This window comes from Tamandua tetradactyla, chromosome X (genome assembly GCF_023851605.1).
Source record: "Tamandua tetradactyla isolate mTamTet1 chromosome X, mTamTet1.pri, whole genome shotgun sequence".
Lineage (NCBI taxonomy): Eukaryota > Metazoa > Chordata > Mammalia > Pilosa > Myrmecophagidae > Tamandua > Tamandua tetradactyla.
The window spans coordinates 16,013,722-16,036,403 of record NC_135353.1 but is presented as its reverse complement, the minus strand read 5'-3'; the positions used below and the strand labels follow the sequence as shown (position 1 = coordinate 16,036,403).

Sequence of the window (22,682 nt, the reverse complement as noted above, 5' to 3'; positions counted from 1 at the left end):
ATTTTCTAACATTATTTTTACCCCCCACACTAATACCCTCTTCTCTGGGAATACATTTTCTTATCCAGGGCATCCCAGAGAAAATACTGCTTGATGAAACATGGACTATCAAGGTAGCTAAAAATGCTTCTTAAATAGAACTCAGTATCTACCCTCTGTGGTGGTTAGACGACGTTATGTACCCCAGGAAAGCCCACGTTCTTTTAATACATTCCTGTGGATGCAGACCTGTTGTACGTGGGTGCTTGTGATTAAGTTATTTCAGTTGAGGAGCTGCCCCAAAGAAGGTCTTAATCCTTTTAATGGAGTCCTTTATAAGAGATGAAATTAATAGAAGCTCATAGGGAAAAGCCCTGGGGAAGCTAAGAGAGCATGCGTGAAGCTCAGAGAAGAAGCCACTGGAATCAAAGATTAAAGCAACAAAACTCTGAAGAGAAGGACCAGCAGATGCTGATCATGTGCCTTCTTCCCATGTGGCAGAAGAGTCCCAGATGCCAGCAGACTGTCTTCAGAGTCCAGGTATCATCCTGTTGGTTCCTTGAGCTGGACATTTTCACAGCTTAAGAATCATAAATTGCAAGCTTAAACATCCCCATTGTAAAAGCCAACCCATTTCTGGTATGTTGCTTTCCAGCAGCTTTAGGAAACCAAAACACCCTTTTAGATGATATATTATTTGCATGTGGGAGAGTCTTACCCACCTAGATACTACTCAGAGCTCTTATAATTTAAATCCAGAACCTATTCCTTCCCTCCTTCCCAGGTGCTCTTCCATCCAAACCACTATTTTCATTCATTTCACCCTTAACCACAATCTAGCCTTCGCTTAGAGCGGCCAAATTACACTCAAGATTATTTTAATAAAGTGTTCTTTCAGTGGAGTGGGTTCTGGCTCTCCCAGGCCAGGGAAAATCATGCCAACCCAGTGGCTTCTAGACACCACTTCCAGGGAGTTAGTGATAACTATGGAAGTCTTTCCATTCTTTCTCAGGGAAGACTTGCAGTCGATGTATATCTGCACATCAGATAAAACACTTAATTCCTGGAACGTTAACTGTTGCCAGGACAAGAAAGCAGGACACCTTCCAGGTGGAGATTGCTCTCTCGTTTAGCCATGATCCAAAAGCAATTGCAAAAAGCAGTTTTCCATTTCAGGCTTTTCTCTTATCTCTGAGTCACACCATCTGAGAGTCTGCCCCCTTCACCACCCAGCTAAACTTAAAAGCAACTCTCAATGAAGGAACTTCATTTTCCAAAGCCACAAACTGTCTTGGATCAAGGTACTTATACTTCACTGCTCTCCTCTGGAGCTTCCACATCCTCAGTTCTCCTTTTTACTTATTCTTTGGGACTTAGAGGATATCTAAGACTTTCACATCTGATTGCTACTCTTAGTCTCTACCCTGCTATAAATAAGGGGTGTATGTTGTTTATCCTGCACCTCCCCCAATAACACAGTGCCTATCAAAGAGTGGATGCTCAATTCATATTTTAAGAAAAAAATGACACAGTGAGCAAGAACTTGCATTTATTAAGGTTTAATTTCAACAATATCTTTGAATAAGCCAAGCAAAACCAGGTATATATTTTCAATTTTAAAGAAGGACAGAATAAAAGGAATAAGGGAATCCAGAAATTAACTATCTTTTACTTTATTGCTCTATTTCACTGCTGAGCACTTTTACATTACTAAGGAACTTCCTATTCCAAATTAACTTGTTACATATCACAAAATGAGATGGAATATTTCCCATTTCAAATAGCAAAATTCTTACTCTTGAAACAGATTAACAGCAAGAAATGTGTGACTAATGTCATCCATAAACAAAGGCATTTAAGCTAATTAAGTCCGCTATTAAAAGTAACAGCGTTTGAAAAACACCAAAAAGAAAATAAAGAAGATAAACCTACAAGTCAGCAATACAGAAGAGGACACAAAGATTTTATAACTGTTACCCTCAGCCCCACTCTGGCCCGCCATGACTCAGAACATTGACTACTTCAGTCACAGGGTGAAGAGTCTTCACTTGGGACAGAAGGTACTGGATGTGGGTGGTACTGCAATTATCATTGGCAGTAGTGTGTTTGTGGTGGAATTTCTGGTCTGGACTTTCTCCTCCTCATCTCTCAGAGCATCCTCATACCAGGCTGGAAAGGAAGTTGGAGCACTATCAATGACCTTGACCAAAAACTTTAGGACCTTCATCTTGCTGGTTTCTGCGTGGGCCCTGGGACCCCACAAGAACTCATAGCGAGGAGGATCACTGCCAGCTACCCGCCGATATTCTAGGTACTTTTCCTGCACCAATTCTTCTGTGATGAACTTCCTGGGCTCCCCATAGATGAGGTGCTCTCTTCCCTCATACACCCCTGTAGCATTCAGCACCCTCCAGATCTCCTCCTCAGATGCGCAGTTGCCCTCCATGAAGATCAGACTCAGTATAAGAATCAGGAGGCCAGTCTTGGGCATGCCCCTGTCATCGCTCAGCATCCCATCGTAGGTGAGGTCTAGTGTGTGCTCAAAGACATACAGCTGACCAATGGTATCTGCCTCCTTCACATCAAGGCCAAAGACAAGCTCTAAGCATTCACGGGTTTTCTTGAGGATCACCGGGAAGTACTCCTTGTAGTTTCTGATGATCATCTTTAGCATGTCTTCCTTTGTGATGGGCTCCTTTTTTCGATACTTGCGGAGCAGGAACTGCACCAAATCAACCACTTTCTTGTCTAGGGCATCATTCAGCAAGGATTCAGTGACTGGTATGGTATTCACATTTTCCTCTTTGCTGCTGGAGCTCTCATCTGATATGTATGATGAAGTAGAGGTGGCAGAAATTCTCTGAGGACTCTGGGGAGTACTTGGTGTTCCAGCAGCAGGTACCCCCTCAGAGAAGTTTGGTACCAAAGGAGAGGGAGAACAGGAGGAGGAGGCCTCTTCTATAGCTACAGGAATCTGCACACTCAACGTTTGCCTTGTCTCAATCTGGTCCTGAAGGTCTTGCTCAAGCATGTAACGTGGACGCTTTGGAGAGTGAAGCATGATGACTCGTCAGGGGCAGCACGTTGGAGAGTGAGTGATGTGGCACAGGCCTGGGGGGGAGAGGGAGAGTGTTAGCAGCCTCAGCTGAGAAGCTCAACCTTGGTAGCCCTGGCAAAGACTGACTTACAGGCCTTCTCTTTAGGTGGTACTTGAGGGCCTCACGTTTCCTGTCCTACTGGTCAACCCTCTCCTAAGAACCAGAAAGAGGAAGTGAGGTTCCTCAGGCTTCAAGGCTTCCAGGGCTGACAGGAGGATAAATAGTGTCGGGAACCATGGGTTCCCCTCTGTTCTGGGGTGGGTGGTGGCCATGATAGACATTCAGGGGTCTCACCTTGACTCCTGGTAGTTCCTGGACTTCCTTGGCTCTGCTAACCTGAGGACACTTGCCTCAGAACAGGGGTTTCAGCTCCTGTTTCCTTCAGTCCCTGTAAGAGCAGTGTAGAGCTGAGGCCCCATCTATCTTAGCATGGGAGTTGTCTCAGTCCTCACTCAGGGTCCTTACCTTGAATCCTTTCAGACCCTGGGATGATTCTTTGTGATGACCTAATGTTGCTTCCTCTGCTGATTTGATGTTGTCTCCTCACACCACCTTCCTGTGACTCTGAGACTCAGGTTCCTGAGACTCTAAGAAAAAAGTAAAGAGACATCACACCTGGCCAGCCCTCCCGCGGGTTTGCCAAGGAATGCCAGCAGGATAGGGGCCCTCTCTGTTCTGGGGTAAGTGGTAACCTTAGTCCTCCCTCAGGATACTCAGCTTTGCTCCTTCTAGGGCCAGAGCCACCTGCTTTTGCTGACCTGACATCACCCTCTCAGACAAAGGCTCAGTATCCTCTCTGACATGCTCCTAATTTCTTGGCAGACATGAGATATGCCTCCCGGCTGAGAAAATGGGCAGCTGGATTCTTTGGGTACCCTTCTTTTCTGCAGTGAGAGTTACTTTCAGTGCTCTGCAAGGCTACTTACCTTGAATCCTAGCAGGAGAGGGAAGGTATACTCACCTTAATTCTGGAGTTTAGAGCCTTTAGAGTTTAGAGTTTTTCCTCCCCCAAAGACCTCTCCTTAACTGCAGAAGGGCCTTGAGCCCTGCCTCTCTGCTGACATGAGTCTGCTTATGCCCTAGACCAAGACCTTCACCTCACTGAGACCCTTCCCCACACCCATATAAAAGTGGCCTCTCCTACTAGGGGCCTGCCAGGGTTGGCAGCAGAGACAAGATGGATTTCTGTAGGTCACCCCCTTTTGAGGTGAAGTACCCTCAGTCCTCCTCAAGGTATTTGTATCTACTCTTGACAGGACCTGTGTCCCTTCCTTCCACTGATCTGGAGGATATGCCCTCAACCCAATCCTCCAACTCCATAACAGAAATGAAAAAATGAGGGAGGGGGTGCAACTTTACCTGAAAGCTCTGCCCAGGGCCCCCCAAGGCCCACAGAAGGAGTGAGTTGCTGTGGGTTCCCATTTCTTTAGGATGGAAAGTTCCTATATCCTCCCTCAGAGTCCTCACCTTGAAGCCTGGCAGAACCTGATAATCCTTCCTCTGACAATATGAGTCCCACCACTTTAGAACAGTGCCCTCACTTCCTTAACACCACCCAAGAAACATCACATCTGGCCACCCCTGCTTGGGCCCTTGCAAGGCTAATTGCAGGCAGAGGGGCAGAGCTGGAAACTCTGGGGCGCCATGTTTTCTGGGGTGGGAGGGACCCTCAGTCTCCAACGTACAGATATGTACTCCTGACAGGACTTGGAGCCCCTCCCTTCTGCTCACAAAAGGACGCATAACTCAGGCCGAGAATCCTGAAGAGAACTGAGCGGGTAGAGCACGTTTGATTGGAAATCCATGAGACCCGTGACTCCGGTGAGGCAGACACGGGGGGTGGATTTCAGTGCCCCTCGCTGTCTCGGTGGAAATCTTCCTTAGTTCTCTCAAGGTCCTCACCTCGATGCCCTGTAGGGTCGGCAACGCCTCCGTCTGCTGACTTGACTCTGCCCCTTCGGGTGACTCACCTTCCTCACAACCCACGGCAAAAGTCAGTAATCACCACCCCGACCCCCTGCTGGGGATCTGCCGGCGCTGAACACAGGGCCAGATTTCTGTAGGTCCCTCTCTTCCTGGGATGGGAAGCCCTCTCTCTGAGTTCGCCCCCTCAGATGAAACCTCACCTCCTTCAGACATCAAGATGCAAGTCAGGAAATACCACATCTGGGGAACCTGCCCAGGAACTTCCCATAGCTGATGGGGCAGGTGGTTTTCTGTGGGTCCCAAACTGTCTAGGGTGGAAGTCTCTCTAGTTTTTTCTCAGGGTCCTCACCTTGCAGCTTCTCCGGACTTGGGACTCCTCTCTCTGCTGAACTGAGTCCGTTACCTCAGACAAAGCCCCACCTCCCTCAGACCCCAAGATGGAAGTCAGGAAAAACGACATCCGGGGATTCTGCCCGGGAACCTCCCAAAGCTGACAGGACAGGTGATTTTCTGTGGGTCCCAAATCTGCCTGGGTGGGTTTTTCACGTTGACACCTGTCAGGGCCAGAGACCTGTCCCTCTGCTGATCTGAGTCTGCCCCCTCAGACGAAGCCTCACCTCAGCCACACCCAAGATGGAGGTCAGAGCAACCATATCCGGGTACCATGCCGGGAACTTCCAGGGCTGACCGTGGAGCAATGCGGTGGGGGGGGGGGGGGGGTGCAGAGCTGGAATCTATGGGGACTTTTGTATTCTGGGGAAGGGAACCTCAATTCTCCTCAAGGTATGCATATTTACTTCAGTTAGGTTCTGCTCCTCCATCCTTCAGCCCGAAGCCTCCAACTCCATGAGTCCCCTGACATGGATATGTGTGTGTGCGCCTCTGTCCGAAAACCCCAACCTGCCCCTCCCTCCCACCTCCGGGCTGACAGAAGACGTGGGTTTCAGTGGTGCCCGTTCTCTGTTTGGGTGGGAAGTCCTCTTAGCTCCTGTAAAGTCCTCCCTCTGCTGACCTGAGTCCACTTCCTCAGACAAAGCCCCACCTTCCACAGACCCCAAGGCGGAGTCAGGAAATATCATATCCGAAAACACTGCCTATAATCTCTCTGGGCTGGCAGCAAGGGCCAGGTTTTCAGGGGTCCGCTCTATCTTGATGGAGGTCTTCTCACCACCTCGTAAGGGTACTCACCTTGGTTCCTGTCAGGACCTAGGACCCTTCCCTCCGGTGATTGGAGTCCGTCCACGCAGACGAAGCCTCACTTCCTTCAGACCCGGAAGCGGAAGTCCAGAAAAATCACATCCGGGGACCCTTCCCAGAGCTCTCTCGGGCTGACAACGAGGCGGGGGAAGGGTGGCGCTTCGGTGTGTGGGGTCCCCAGGTGTTTGGGGCCGAACTCAGCCATTCTCAACATATTCATATTTATTACTAAGTTGTGGAACCCCTCCCTTCTGCTGGAAGTCAGAAAATACCTTATGCAGGGACCCTGCCTGGCATCTTCCACGGATGACAGCAAGAGCCAGTTTTTCTGGGATTGTAGCCTTCGATCTTCTCTAAGCATCCTCTCCTTGAATCCCAGCAGAGCCTTGGATCCCACCCTGTGATTTTCTGAGTTTTACTCCCTCAGAGGAAGCCGTAATTACCTCAGACTCCCAAGTCAGAAGTCAGGAAGCACCACATATGAGGACCCTGTTTGTGGCCTCTTAGGGCTGACAGCATGGGCAGTGCAGGCTGGGGCGCCTTCTTTCTGAGGTAAGAACACCTCCAAGTCCTCCCTCATCTTCCTCACTTTAAGACTTGGCAGAATTTGGGTACCCTCCCTCTCCTGACCTGAAGATTGGTCCCTCTTACCAGGGCTGTCTCCTCTTGGACGGCGGAGGAAGATGTCAGGTGTGCCACGTCCAGTCACCATGTCCCAGGGCTGATAGCAGATAAGGCACTAGCTCCTATGTTCGTCCTCCTACAAGGTCCTTACCTAGTGTCAAGCAGGGCCTGGGCCCTCACCCACTGCCTACTTGAGTCTGTCCCCTACCTAACTTGGCTTTTACCTGTTATGAGACCCTTGAGCAGGAAATGACTCAGCTTGAAAGGCTTGCATAAGTATATACGGACTGAGATCAGGGACATGTCGATTATTTTACATTTGGTTTCAATGTTCTACCAGACCACTTTATGAAAATACTATTCTTTCCTCACTGAATGTTCTTGGCTCTCATGTGGAAAATCAGTTGAACCCAGATGTATGAGTTTCATTTCTAGGCCTAATTTCCCTGACTAGAGTTGCAATAGTGTAGAATAGAAGTAGTGGGACTGGAAATCTCTGGGGTTTTTTTGTTGTTGTTGTTTGTTTGTTTGTTTTTAGCTTAAGGTGAAAGCATCCTGTCTTTCTCGGTTAAAAATGAGATTAGTCATGGGCTTTGTGTATATGGCTTTTATCAGGTTAAGGAATCTACCTTTATTCCTAGGATTTTTTTCCCCATGTTTTGGGAAAAAAGGAATTGCATTTTTTGGAACATTTTTCTGCATCTATTGAGATAATCATGGGTATTTTTTCTTTTATTCCATTAATATGTTTTTTTACATTGATTAACTTTTCTATGCTGAACCTACCTTGCATTCCTGGGATAAACCCCACTTGGTGGTGATATTGTATATTACTTCTAATATATTTCCTGATTTGGTTTGCTGGAAAACTGTAAAGATTTTGCATCTAGATTGATAAGGGAAAATCGTCTGTAGTTTTCATTACTTGTTATATCTTTGTCTGGTTTTGGAATCTTGAAAATATTAACTCAAAGACTGATTGGAAAGTGTTCTCTCTTCTTCTGTTTTGTGGAAGAAGTTTTGAAATATAGGCATTGATTCTTCTTTAAATGTTTCGTAGAATTCACCCATGAAGCGTTTTGGTTGAGAGCTTTTATTGTGAATGATTATTAATTTAATCTCTTTATTTATTAGAAGTCAGTTGTCATTTTCTACTTTTTTTTTTTTCTTTTTACATGGGCAGGCACCGGGAATCAAACCCCAGTCCTCGGGCATGGCAGGCAAGTACTCTTACCTGCTGAGCCACCATGGCCCTCTACTTATTCTTGAGTCAGTTTTGATAGTTTATGTCTTTCTCTGAATCTTCCCATTTCTGCTAGGTTATCTAACTTTTGGCAAACAAATATTAATAGTAGTTCAATATAATTCTTTTTATTTAATTTAGGTTGGCAATAGTATTTTCTCTTTCATTTTTTATTTTAGTAAATTGAATCTTTGCACTTCTCTTGGTCTGGTTGGCTAAATGTTCTGTTTCATTAGTCTTTTAAAATCACAAACCTTGGATTTTGTTGATTTTATCTATTTTTTTTATATTTCTTATTTCATGTTTTCTCATTTTGATTTTATTATTTACTACCTTCTGCTTGCCTGGGGTTTAGTTTGCTCTTTTTTTTTTTATAATCTTAAAGTGAGAGGCTAGCTTATTGATTTCTGATTTTACCTCTTCTTTTTTTTTTTTTAAAGAGAGAGGGAGGAAGGGAAGGAAAGACAGAGAAGGAAGGAAGGATGGAAGGAAGGAAGGGAGGAAGAAAGGGAAACATCTTTAAACATTTTCTTGTTTTATTATATTTTGTTTGTTTGTTTGTTTTTTACATGGGCTGGGGCCGGGAATCGAACCGGGGTCCTCCGGCATGGCAGGCAAGCACTCTTGCCCGCTGAGCCACCGCGGCCCGCCCTACCTCTTCTTTAATGTGTATATTTACGGCTATAAAATTCCCTCACGACTATCTTACCTATATTCCATAAGTTTTTGTATGCTCTTTTTTTCTTTTTTCATTCATCTGAAAAATATTTTAGATTTTTCTTTGTGAATTCCTCTCTTTCATATAGGGTATTCTATTAGTTTTATAGGGCTCTGGCAACAAATTATCAAAAACTGGGTTGCTTGAAACAATACAAATTTATTCTCTCATATTTCTGGAGTTTAGAAGTCCAAAATCAAGGTGTCAACAAGGCCATTCTCTGTCCTTTCTTGCCTCTTTTACCTTTTAGTGGTTACTGGTAATCCTTGATATTTCTTGACTTATAGAAACATCATCTGAATTTCTTCCTCTGTTCTTACATGGTATTTTCTCTCTAGGCCTCTATGTCCTAATTTCCCACTTCTCATGAAGGCACCAGTCATTGAAATAGGGGTTTCCCTAATCCAATATGATTACATTTGACGATGCCCTATTTCCGAATAAGGTCACAGTCACAGGTATTGGGGGTGAAGAATTGAGCATAATTTTTGGGAGACACAATTCAGCCCACAACAGGTACTGTGCTGATTTGAGGCTGTTATGTAACTCAGAAAATACCATGTTCTTTTAATCCATTTTTATGGGTGCAGACCTATTGTGGATGGGACCTTTTGATTAGGTTGTTTCAATTGAGATGTAAATCACCCAATTCAAGGTGGGTCTTAACCTTTTACTGGAGTCCTTTGTAAGAGTATAAAAGTCAGAAAAATCTGTGACAGCTCAGAAAGAAAGCAAAAAGAGACATTTAGAGAACACTCAGAGAGCTAAAGGACCAGCAGATGCAGGCCATATGGCTTCCCATGTGACAGAGGAGCCCCGGAGGCCATGGACCTTTCTATAGAGAAGGTATCATCCTGTTGATGCTTTAATTGGGACATTTTTATGGCCTTAGAACTATAAATTTGTAAACTAATGGAGAAGTTAGAATTTATGTCTACCATTGTGCTATTTGTTTTCTATACATTTTATGTTCTTTTTGTTCCTCAATTACTCCATTACTGCCTTACTGTCATTAAGTAGATATGTTCTAGTGTACTATTTTAAGTCTTTTGTTAGTTTTTCTAAATTTTTTAAAAATTATTTGCTTAGTGATTGCTTTGGGTATTGCATATAAATCTAAATTTTTAGCAATCTAGTTCAGATTAATGCCAATTTAATTTCAGTGGTGTACAAAAACTTTATACTTCATTCCCTTCTCCCTACTTTGTGATGTTATTGTCTTACGAATTATATCTTTATACATTGTGCACCCTTAGAAACTATTTATGATTATTGCTTTGTATGGTATCTTTTGAATCCATAGATGAAGAGTTATAAACAAAAACTACATTTATACCATCTTTTCTGTTGGCCTGGATAGTTACCTTAAGTTGTGCTTTTTGTTTCTTCATTTGGGTTTCCATTAAGGTATAGTAACTTTTCATTTGTGCCTAAAGGAATTCCTTTAATATTTATTGCAGAACAGATTTGTTTGCAAAACGTTATCTCAGTTTTTGTTTTCTGGAAAAATTTGAATTTCTAGTTCATTTTTGAAGGATAGTTATATAGAATATAAAATTATTCTTCTTTCAGCACTTCCCATGTATCATCTCTATGCCTTTGGACATCCATGGCTTCTGAATGGACATAAGCTGTTAATCCTATTTATCTTCCTTGTATGTGATGAGTTGCTTCTTTCTTTCTTCTTTCCAGATTTTCTGCTTGTCTCTGTTTCAATATTTCGTTTAATAAGTATTTAGATGTGGATTTTTTAGTTTCTCTTAGTTGATGTTCTTTGAGCCTCTTGGGTGTGTAGATTGATGTTTTCCATCAAAGTATAGGCTTCTTTGGCCGCTATTTCTCCAAATATCCAACCTGCCCGTTTCACTCTCTCTTCTCTCCTTCTTTGCATGTTGGTCCACTTGATTGTATCTCACAGATCTCTGTAGCTGTGTTCATTTTTCTTCACTCTTTTTTCTTTCTGTTCTTCAGACACGATGATCTTAATTGACCTATCTTCAAGCTCATTGAATCTTTTTTCTGCCTCTGGGAAACCTGTTAAGCCCCTCTAGTGAGTTTTTCATCCTCAATTTGGTGAAACTTCCTTCTCAAATTTTTCTTTAATTCTATAGACAGTTTAATTTAGTTCTTTGGACATATTTAAAATAACTGATTTAAAACCATTATCTAGTAAGTCCAACACATAAGCTTTCTCAGCAACTTTTTTATTGACTGCTTTTTTCTTCTATGTATTGACCATACTTTTTTGCTTGTTTGCATGTCTTATAATTTTTTGTTGAAAGCTGAATATTTTAAATAATGTACTGTGGCTACTCAGGAAATTAGATTCTCCCCTCTCTCCAGGGTGTGTTGCTCTTTGATTGTTTAGTGACATTTCTGAACTAATTCTGTAAGGTCTGTATTCTTTGTCATGCATGGCTATTAACATCTCAGCTCAGCTAGTTTAATGGTCAGATAGTAAGTAGATAGAGATATCCTTAAGTTCCTATAACCAAAAAGTCTCTGAGTATTTGCCAAAGCCTCTGCATGCATATTTAGTTGTGACTTCAATAGTAAGCCAAGAAGTTTAGAGATCTACCTTAGTCTTCAATTCTTATTTACAACAGAGACTAAAAGTCAGCCAGAGGTGAGAATTTTGGGGTTTTATAAAGTTTTCCTGATCATGTGTGTAGACCTAGGCATAAGAGTGGCCCTATGCATATGTGTAGCTTTCCAGAGTCCAAGAAATATGTCAGAGTTTATCAAACCATTATTGACATCTCATTCCCCAGATTTTCCTTTTAAGTGTTTTTGTTAGGTTACTGTTTCCCTCACATGTTGTCCACTATCTCTAGCAGCTATGAAGTTAAACAATTGCCTTTAGTGGTTTTCAACAAATGCCCCTGGAGAAAAGACTATTCCTACTGGGTGAGCTCAAATTCAGATCAAATAAAGACTGCCTGAGGGTACAATCTACTAGAAAATGACTAGGCACTTAAAATAATGACAATTTTCTGGGGAAGAGGCTTTGGAAGAGCTCCAATCCTGTTCTCTATCCTAGTGGCTTCCAAGTTGCTGTTTTTTATCGTGATTGTAGGCTGTTGGTTTAAATGGCTACTGTGGAGCTAGAGAATACGGGAAAGGGAATAGGGTATGTTTTAGTTTGCTAATGTTGTTGGAATGTAATATACCAGAAATGGATTGGATTTTATAAAAGGGATGCATTAATTTATAAGTTTACAGTTTGAAGGCCATGAAAATGTTCAAACTAAGGCATGCAGATAAAGATACCTTGACTCAAGAAAGACCATCTGTAACACTTCCGTCAACTAGGAAGTCATGTAGCTGGAATCTGATGGTCCTTTGACTTCTGATTTCAGATAGCTTCTCAGAAGGCATTTTCTATTTGCATATCCAAATGATTCTGTGTGCATTGATTCTGAGCTTTTTCTAAAGTAGTTCCCTCTTAAAGAACTCCAATAAGCAGATGAAAACCCACCTTGAAAGGGCAGGGACACATCTCTATGGAAACTAGCTAATCAAAAGGTCCCACCCACAATTGGGTGAATCATAACTCCATGGAAACAATGAAAAAGATCCCACCCAAGCAATAAGTCTGGCCCCACAAGATTGGACTAGGAAAAAGAACTTGGTTTTTCTGGGGTACACAGCAACCTCAAACCAGCACATGGTAGCCTGACAGTAAACTCACTGTTCTTACCTAAATTGATTCATTTTCCTCTAATAAGCACTCCTTGGATTGCTGCAAGCATTTACTTAGTTTCCAGAGTCCTGAAAAAATGATTATTACCATTTTTGCAGAGTTATTAGCACTTTAACAGAAGAGAGGATTTTCAGAGGTCTTTAGCCTGCTATTTTTCTATATCTCACACTCTATTTTAATACTCATTAGAGGAGCATTACATGTTACTTTTGGTATCCTGCATTGATGTCATTCTCTCTTAGAATCATGCACAAGGTTTCCAATTGGCCATGATTTTTATTTCTATCATGTAAAATTGAAAGCATCACCCTGAAGAGACACTCTGAAGAGATTGTAGCCATTCTTCTGTGAGAGTAGTTAAAAAATGGCCTAGTTGTTTCTTTTTTCTTTGTCTCCTTCTCCTGTTTTTTCTTTTTCTCTTCTTCATATAAAAATACATGACTAAGTTTATTTAAACAACGTAATCATATGAGGCCTAGAATAAGGAATGAGATCTTGCTATTCTGTACAAGTTATTATAGTACCCTGATACAATCCGGAGTATTTAGAGTAGAAAAAAAAAATATATATATATATATATATATATATTTGAAAAGTCCTTTGAGAGAATGGAGAAAAATGTGGAACTATTGAACTTCCCCACCTGGTGAGTTACTGATATTCTCTTAAGCAATAGGGACTTACAATTTAATGAGCCAGGCTGTCAATCTTAGGGCTTGACCATAAGAAACTTATTTATGTAATGATGAAGCCAAGTCTACTTATAATTATGCCTAAGAATCACCCCCGAAGAATCTGTTTTGTTGCTCAAATGTGATCTTTCTCTAAGCCAAACTCTGCAAATAAACTCATTACCATCCATCCTATGTCAGGAATGAGATGTCAGTCATGTGATTGACAATGCTTTCTTGACCAAAAGGAGGGAGAAAAGTGATACAAAATAAAGTTTCAGTGACTAAGCACTTTCAAATAGAGTCAAAAGGTCATTCTGGAAGTTACTCTTATGCAAGCTTCAGCCAGATATTGCAAATTGCCACAGTATGCCAAACCCTAACCAACAATATTCCCCAAAACCCTAACCAACAATATTCCCCAAAACCCTATAAAATACCCTGGGCTCTATCTAAGACTCTATAAAAATTTTACCTATTAAGTTTATTTTTTTCAGAAGCTTAAAGCCTCAGGATAAGCCCAGAAACCTAGAGGTACCAGGGTCTCCAAGAATATCAACCAGTTTCATTCCTCTCTTTTATGTTGATACCCCATTTCAGCACAAAGAAATTAGAATGTCATGTCCCAGATATCTCTGAAGATTGAGAGAATGAGCAAATGAGAGGGAGGAATTGGAACTGAGAAGTCAGCATTTAACAAATGAGTATTTCTCTTTTAGTTTCTAGTTCATTAGAATAGATAGAAGATCTGAAATTGTTGAACTGAGTTCCAGTAACCTTGATCTTTGATAAGGATTGTATAAATATATGGCTTTTATCTTGTGACCCTGTGATGGTAAAAGCCTTGGGACTGACAACCCTTTTATCGATTGTATGGGTAGATGAGTAATAAAATAAAAGCATGCATGGAAAATAATTATAGGTTGGAAATATGGGGAAAAATACCCTTATGTAAACTATGGACAATAGTTAATGGTTGTACTTAAATAATTTTTCATCAATTGTAACAAATGTAACTACTGTTAAAAAATAGAATTAACAAAACAGTGTTCTCATCAATTGTTACAAATTTTCTTCATTAATACAAGTCTTGATAGTGGGGAGGTATATGGAAATCCTGTATTTTTTGCATGATCATTCTATAAATGCAAAACTTCTCTAATTAAAAAAAATGAAAAATACATTGCTATTTTAATCAAGTGATAAAATACCTATAAAAGCAACAAATAATATTAAAATCTCAATCCCATGATGCATCACTTACTCTGTCCCTCCATTTTTCCCACGTATTGCTAACTTCTTAACCTTCTTAAGCTTCCAAAACAGTCACTGTTTTCTCATTTTAAAAATTAAAATTGGTTGACCTTTTAATTGATCACACTTCCATTATCACTGCTTAGTAACTGGTTCTGTACAATGCAAGGTGTCTATGACCTCTTGCCTTTGTTGGTTGAGATCATTACACAGTCTCCCAAGTGGTTATAATTCTTGATTAATAACTACCATCTCAGCCTCCATGGATGTACTTAGAACCAGAAGCAACTAGATCTCAACTAACCAAATTAGAATCCCTGACGTTGAGCCACAATCACTACTTCAGAGTCTCTCTATTCTCATAGTGAGGTTTTCAACATAATTTGAGTTTTAGAAAGATAAAACTTCAACTCAACTGATTTTTAGGCAACACAAGCAATTAAAGTCAGAAAATTAAACAATATCTAAAAATATATATAAATTATCTTTTAGGGCTTATATAAAAGAAAATAAACATTGAAGACAACAATTAAGACCTGGATAGACAGTAGTAAGTAGAGTAGGAAATAAGGTTGGAGAGGGATTGAGGGTATCTTTTGGACATCTGAGCAGCCCTTAAGGAAATACAGGAATACCTAGCTAAGCAGTATTTGAAGCCCTGGCTGGCTCTGACAGGGGCTGTGTGTTACCACCTCTATCACAGTCCTTTGAAATGATAATTAGAAGATTAACTACCTTTCACAGCTTCTTAAGGAGTTTTTCTCTTTAATTTGAAGGCCTTTGTTCTGTAAAATCTGAAACTAAGCCTATGACAGACTCAAATTATTTCCACTTTTGTTGGTATTGATAGGAGGGTTGAAGGTAGATGTGCTCTTAAGAGTTTTAACCAGTTGTTTCTTACAGTTATTTCCTCTGAGAACGGTCCTAACTTCCTAAGATTTTTTGCTCAGTTTTACCTCCCTAACCCATGTTTGCATTGCACCTGGTTTTTACTCTGTGGATCTTATTATCATTTTTACATTACCAGTTACAGTTACTAGACTGTAAAATTCTCTAGGGCTGTGGTTGTATTTGTTCTTATTTTCCTAGAGCAATGTCTGACATATTGAATGAATTCAGTAAATAACTGTTGAATGAATGTTATTGATTGACCAGCTTGAGAAATGCAATTATGAAAGAAATAGCCGTGACTTTGACATGCCTTCTAAAAATAAAAATCAGTTGAAATACTCATCTGCTTCATTAACTTCTTTTCCTTTTGCTATTATAAAAAAAAAATCAAAACTCAGTCTTAGAACATGATTCAAAGTATTGGAAAAATATAAAAGGCATACAAAGACCATAACTGATAGTCTAGTTTGAAGGAAAGCTAAACTAGTTTCATGTTGATGATGGAAAGATAACAGATTCTATATTTAGAGGGTGAAGCTTCATGAAATGGAAGGAAAATCAAAGTAGCTGTGACTGCTTTAATTTAATATTTGATAGTTATTGAATTATTAATTATTATAAATTTGTTGATATCTTTCAGAGATTCCTTTATTCATAGTTTAATCTTAAGTGTGTCAGAATTAGTTAAAGTGTAGATGTTTTGCTTATTGACAAAGGTGTCTGAAACATCAGGGAAAGATGATGAATAGGAAGTAATATTAAGACATTCTAAGTATAGGACATTTGTTCCCACCTCCCTTAGCTATGTCATATTGAACAGTTTTTAAATATCTCATTATCCTGTTCATCTTGAAACTTAAAATTCTCAAAATTCTCAAAACTTAAAATTCTCAAGCTGGTCAATCAATAACATTCATTCAACAGTTATTTACTGAATTCATTCAATATGTCAGACATTGCTCTAGGAAAATAAGAACAAATACAACCACAGCCCTAGAGAATTTTACAGTCTAGTAACTGTAACTGGTAATGTAAAAATGATAATAAGATCCACAGAGTAAAAACCAGGTGCAATGTAAACATGGGTTAGGGAGGTAAAAGTGAGCAAAAATCTTAGGAAGTTAGGACCGTTCTCAGAGGAAATAACTGTAAGAAACAACTGGTTAAAACTCTTAAGAGCACATCTACCTCCAACCCTCCTATCAATACCAACAAATGGGGAAATTTCTGATTCTTAAGCCAGAGAGGAACAGCTGCCCTGATTTCTTTTTCTTGAGGAAATTCTTACTCACATCTAGCTTTATTGTACTGTGTGTGAACCCATAGTATTCATGGCTCCGGAAGTTGAATCTATCTCTACTGGTGTTTGCATAAATTTTTTTTTTATATTCTGGGAAATTGGTTGGAGAAGGAGGAGCAATGAATAAACATGGATACTAACTTGTAGAATAAATGTTATAAAATGCGTTTACCAAACTGCAATGGTTAGGCTTTAACAAAACTAATAATTACTACTGAGATCACATATGTGCCTATGTGTGCATATGTGAGAGTGGATAAAGAGTACCTAGGCTAGGCACCAAATGGGGCAGAAACAAATATAACATAGTTATTGTAATTGCCTCCATTGCTTTACCCTCTTGTGCAGGAGGGGAGACAAATACAGAAATGGCAGTTCAGAAGTAGCAGAATATGATGCATGTCAAGGTAAAGGTACAGAACAGAATGTGTAGTCCAAAGAGACAAAGAATAAACTATCCCCATTGAGACAGAGGAAGACCTTCATGAAACACAGAATATTTCACTTGAGGTTTAGCAGCATGGACTATCCCAATTACAGCATTTTTTTTTTCTTTGACTAACATGTTCCTTCAGCCCTGGGTGCTCTGCTACAGTAGCACATTTATTGTCTTTGCAATCTTTTTTTTAAACAAGACGACATAGGAAATTGCCTTTAACCTCCATCATAGATTTCAGAAACAATTTTGTGTAGACCTAGGTAGGAATAGTTTTGTGATTACTCTTCATCATTTGCTATACATTGGTCTGAGCCCTCTTAAATATAAATCCCCAAGTACATTGTTTTGTTATTGTTGTTTTAGCACTTATAAATAAATGGCAGGGTTTTTTTCTCATATAATTCTGTTCATGCGTTATTGCTAGGTTGACATTACATTCTTTTCCCCTTCCTCTCAGAATTCCTGTGAATTTCTGATACAGAGTACAGATACTCTTTACACAGTTAAAACAATTTATTATTAGACTCTTGGGTGAACCATTGGGAGAGCTTCTGGGAAACTGGTAATATTCTATTTCTTGCTGTGTTTGTGGGTTACATGAGTATGTTTCTTTTCTGAAAATCATTAAGATGCCTATGTACACCTTTCTGAAGGCAAATTATATTTCAATTAAAATTTTGAAAAGTTTTAATTGAAAAAAGGAAAGTTTATTAACAGGAGAAAAAATAAAAGCATGGTTAACTTGAATAATCCTTACCTCAGTGGTTGCTATATGAAGTTGTCAATCTCTTTTCCCCATTCTGCCAAATTTAGGTACCTAGTGTCAGTAAACTAGTATATGATGACTAAATCCTTGAAAAATCTGTGCATTGGGTTTCTCTGATCCTTTGGCATGCTTTTGAAACTATTCATAGGAATAATATACCTGTTTGGAGTTTGATACTAGTGATGATTTTTGTCTCAGATTTGTTCAGTCTCCCCCCTTACTTCTTCTAACCTAAACTTACAAAAGGCTGGTGTACCAGTTTAAAAGGATTATGTACTCTAGAAAATCCATGTTTTAATCCTGATCCATCTTGAGGAGGCAGCCATTTCTACTGATCCCTATTCAGCACTGCGGGTTGGAAATTTGATTAGATTGTCTCTACAGAGATGTGACACAGCCAATTGTGGGTATTAACCTTTGATTAGAGGAGATGTGACTCCACCCGTTCCACATGGGTCTTGATTAGTTAACTGGAATTCTTTAAAAGAGGAAATATTTTGGAGGGAGCCACAGAGCCAAGAGAACCACAAGAGCCCACACAGCCAGAGACCATTGGAGATTAACAGGAAATCGCCCTTGGGGGAGCTTCATGAAAACTAAAAGCTTGGAGAAGAAGCTAACATAAGTCATCATGTCTGCCAGGTGCTTTTCCAGTTGACAGAGAAACCTGCCCTTCATAGCCCCTTTTTTGTGTATGGGGGTGGGGAATGGTGGTGCCACTATTTATTGTGAAAAAAATTACAATGAGAAACCAGAGGCATTGTAACAATTGGATATCATCTGGGTATCAGAGATGACAACACTAACTTTGAGATGTATATTTTAAAGCCTATCTCTTACTTGCTTTAATTTTAACTTTTTTATTCTATAATATAACATATATACAAAGCAAAGAAAGAAAATAAAACAATAATTTTCAAAGCCCTCTTCAACAAGTAGTTACAGGACAGATCCCAGAGCTTCTCATGGGCTACCATACCATTTTCTCAGATTTTTCCTTCAAACTGCTCCAGAACATTGGACGCTAGAAAGAATAAATATTTTTTTTGGAGGACTCTTTACTTAATTTAATTTTTAAAATAAGATATTTTATATGCCCAGCTATCTCATGTGAAAAGTAAGAGGGTTACACCCAATCATGTTCCAGGTTTCTTAGGGGTGGTAAGCCTCAATTAGTTGATTATCTTCGTGCTATCACACCAACCAAAAGTCACTACTTTTTTTTTTTTTTTTAACATGGGCAGGCACTGGGAAACAAACCCGGGTCCTCTGGCATGGCAGGCAAGCATTCTTGCCTGCTGAGCCACCGTGGCCCAAAAGTCACTACTTTTACCTAAATACATGTGTTTAAACGTAGAGAGTGTAATCAACATGAATGTTCAGATATAGTTTGTCCATTAGCATTGCACAGCAGGGAACAAAAATGCCTTCTTGCAGAGACGAATGAAATTTAAAGACTCTGGGTAAAGCCTGTTGTACCAGTTTAACATCGAGTGTGGCTTCTGTGGGAGCCAGTGAAATAGCAAAAATGGCCAGATAAGGCTTGTCTCTAGGTTCTGCGTTAGGTAGAAGGCTGGTTACGCCACGACTCTGTGATTGTGAGCTTGTCTGGAACAGCAGGCAGGCTGGATAACCACACTGGCTTTCCTGGAGTCACTTTTCTTGTCCTCGGTTGAGCAGTGCCCAGCTGGCATGTGCCCGCTCTGTGTGGTGGGGCTGGGCCACCCAGAATAAATATTTTTTATCATCACAATTGATTTTTTTGAGAAAAATAATATAAATACAAAAAAGTAATAAATTTAGAAGCACAGCACAACAATTAGTTTTAGAAAAAATTTCAGAGCTTGATATGGGGTACTGTTCCACAATTTTAGGTTTTCACTCCTAGCTGCTCTAAGATACTGGAGACTAAAAGAAATACCAGCAATCATACTTGTTTGTCAAACCCTACCTTCTCTGTATAATTCTACCATCACTTGTGATCTTTTTCCCACTGTTTAGGGGTGTTTGGTTGCTCCCATTCTACCTTTTTTGTATTGGAAGGGCTGTCAATAATAAAAGGTGAGGAGATGGAACTAGCTGATGTAATGAAAAGGCTGGCCCCTCTAGGTTTTAGGACTTATCTGGTCCAAAGACCTATCTGGAGGTTGTAGGTATCTGCAAAGTTACCATAGTGCATGGAATCTTTGTAGAATCTTATATATTGCCCTAAGTATTCTTTTAGTATTGGTTGGAATGGTTTTGGTTGGGCTTTGGCAAGTTATGATAGGTAGCAATGTCTGAGGTTTGTGTAAGAGTGATTTCCAGAGTAGCCTTTCCACTCTATTTGAACTCTCTGCCACTTATTTGTTACACTCCTTTTCCCCTTTTGATCAGGATGACTTTGTTGATCCTATGGTGCCTGAGCCAGACTCATTCCTGGAAGTCATCTCCCACAACATCAGGGAGACTTTCATCCTTGGATGCCATGTCCCGCATAGTGGGGAGGGCAATGATTTCACTTGCAGAGTTGGGCTTAGAGAGAGTGAGGCTACATCTGAGCAACAAAGGAGGTCCTCTGGAGGTGACTCTTAGGCACACCTATAGGTATGCTAAGCTTTTCCACTACATACCTAAGCTTCACAAGGGCAAATCAAGGGCTTGGCTTATTGATTTGGGTGTCCCTAATGTTTGACACACTATCAGGGGTAGTAAAGTTTAATAGTTCCATATTTTTTCCCCCATCCCTCAAGGAACTTTGCCAATACTTTTTGATTATCTGCTTAATATAGTCTGGTATACATCCAGGCATTATGTTAAGGTATACAGGATTAAAGGTCCTCATTCTTATGCTGGGCTCCCTGTATTTCGATTGTTTAAATGTGCTGTCTATACAGATTGAGTTAGATTACCTGCTGCAGGACATTTAGGATCTGGACAAAATTAACCTTTCTTGCTTTGGTGTCAAAGAGCAGGTGAAGTTCTAAAATACAAACAATGTCTTCCTTACCCCTGTATCTGAATTACTTTAATCCTGACCTGATCGCCTTTATTTTTATCCAGGTTATACATATATAAAGCAGCTTCTAAAATCTGGAAATAATAATTACCATTCTGGACAAAATGTGACTGCTACAAGAGCTTACATCTAAGTTCCTGTTTTCTTATAAGTATTGTCTAAATGAGACCATAAAATAACTGCTCTTTTGCCTGGCTTATTTGGCATCACCAGATGTCCCACAGATTCATTCACAATGTTGCGTGCCTCACAACTTTGTTCCTTATGGTAGCAGCATAATATTCTACCATATGTATACACCATCATTAACCAATCTACCTCTCAGTCAGTGCATCCTTCAGCCACCTGCATTCATTAGGCATCATGTATAATGTCCAAAGTCCACAGTCCATTAACACTCTAAATTTTAGATAATTTCATTGTTCCCAACAGTAAGATAACCAATAAACCCACCATGACCAAACAGAAAATCTAAACCTTCCCTTAATTCTTGTCCCTCCCTCTGTTGTTTACCTCTGGCGTTGCTGCAGTAGTATTGGTGTTTTCTTGTTAAACATAGCCCATAACATGCAATAACAGTTCTCCCCCATGCCCTAAACTTAAACATTATTCGTGCAAGAATCATACCTTTGAAGTAGTTTATACAAGCACTTATTTATATTTGTAGTGTTAATCAGTGAGACCCATAGGTTTATACAACCCCTTTCAATCATGTTTACCTTCAATATGGTAATATTACTTATAGAACCACTTGTGAACCCCCTTCATTTCTCCCTATTCCCTAACATTTGAGTTGAACCTCATTAGCTAACTGTTCACCCATCTCTAGCTTCTGTGTATCTCTAAATCCGTTATATTTTGTATTATAAACCTCTGATTTTATTGACGTCTCCTACTATTATTATTGAAATGCCTGTCACTCCCTTCAGGTTTGCCAATGTCTGTCTTATATACTTTGGAGTGCCTTCATTGGGAGCATAAACATTTATGATTGTTATTTCTTCTTGGTGAATTGTCCTTCTTTGTCTCTTAAGATGTCTTTGCATTTAAGTCTATTTTAGTATCACTACTCCTACTTTATTTTGGTTACAACCTGGATCTTTTCCATCCTTTCACTTTCAATCTATCTATTTGTATCCTTGAGTCTTGTAAGCACCGTATTGCTGGATTATATTTCTTAATTCATTTTTCCAATCTGTATCTTTCAATTGGTAAGTTTAGTCCATTAACATTCAAAGTTATTACTGAAAAGGCATTTCTTGAATCCACCATCTTATCCTTTGGATTTTGTTTGTCAGATCTGTATATTATTTTCCCTCTATCTTTGTATACTTTAAGTTACTCTTACTGGTACTCTTCAATTCTGTGCCCTCTTCTAGACCTCCCTCTCCTGTCTTTTCTTTTTTTTCAACTGGTAGAACTCCTGTCAGTATTCCTTGTAGGGCCAGTGTCTTGTTGCTTGTCTGTGAAAATTTTAATAAATGATTCACATATTTGTGTGCTTTGTTTTGTCCATCATTACTCTGAGACACAGTCCAAATTTTTCCATCTTTTTTGCCATTTGCTGTTCTGAGTGTTTGACATCAGTGGTACAGTTCTCTTTTCACTTATTCTTTCTTCTGCCTCTTCAAATCTGCTGTTGTGTGTCTCTAGTATATTTTTTATTTGGTCTACAGCATCTTTAATCTCTGTGATATCTGCTATTTTTTAATTTATTCTTTCAAATTCCTCTTTATACTCTTGTATTGTCTTCTTGATAACCTTTATGTCATTAGCTATTCCATTTATTTTACTTAGTAGAGTTATATGAACAGCTTTGATTAGTTGTTCCAGAGTCTGAGTCTCCTCTGGTGCTTGAATTTTGTCATTAGGCTG

At 39.9% G+C, this 22,682-nt stretch overlaps 1 protein-coding gene and 1 long non-coding RNA gene across 3 annotated transcripts in view; one reads left to right on the top strand and one right to left on the bottom strand.

Moving 5' to 3' along the window:
* Nucleotides 1–1,544: 1,544 nt before the first annotated feature.
* LOC143670260 (melanoma-associated antigen 10-like) lies at nucleotides 1,545–6,274 on the bottom strand. 2 transcript variants are annotated; one of them, XM_077144938.1, is made up of 3 exons: nucleotides 6,192–6,274; nucleotides 3,543–3,664; nucleotides 1,545–3,090 (listed from the first exon to the last, which is right to left on the bottom strand). In XM_077144938.1, exon 3 carries the CDS (start codon nucleotides 3,038–3,040, stop codon nucleotides 2,024–2,026), a length of 1,017 nt encoding a protein of 338 aa, XP_077001053.1. In that variant the 5' UTR covers nucleotides 3,041–3,090; nucleotides 3,543–3,664; nucleotides 6,192–6,274; the 3' UTR covers nucleotides 1,545–2,023. The 2 variants fall into 2 exon arrangements, with proteins under 2 accessions (XP_077001053.1, XP_077001054.1); XM_077144939.1 differs by lacking the exon at nucleotides 6,192–6,274 and adding an exon at nucleotides 5,353–5,602.
* A 48-nt stretch (nucleotides 6,275–6,322) lies between these two features.
* Nucleotides 6,323–22,682, top strand: part of LOC143670833 (uncharacterized) — a 214,207-nt gene continuing 197,847 nt past the window's right edge. The window contains exon 1 of the long non-coding RNA XR_013169456.1: nucleotides 6,323–6,752. This is a non-coding gene — a long non-coding RNA (uncharacterized LOC143670833). The remainder of the gene's footprint in view (nucleotides 6,753–22,682) is intronic.

What these genes read in the sequence shown, in the direction of transcription:
- LOC143670260 (XM_077144938.1), bottom strand. Translation starts at nt 3,040, where the DNA reads ATGCTTCACTCTCCAAAGCGTCCACGTTACATGCTTGAGCAAGACCTT.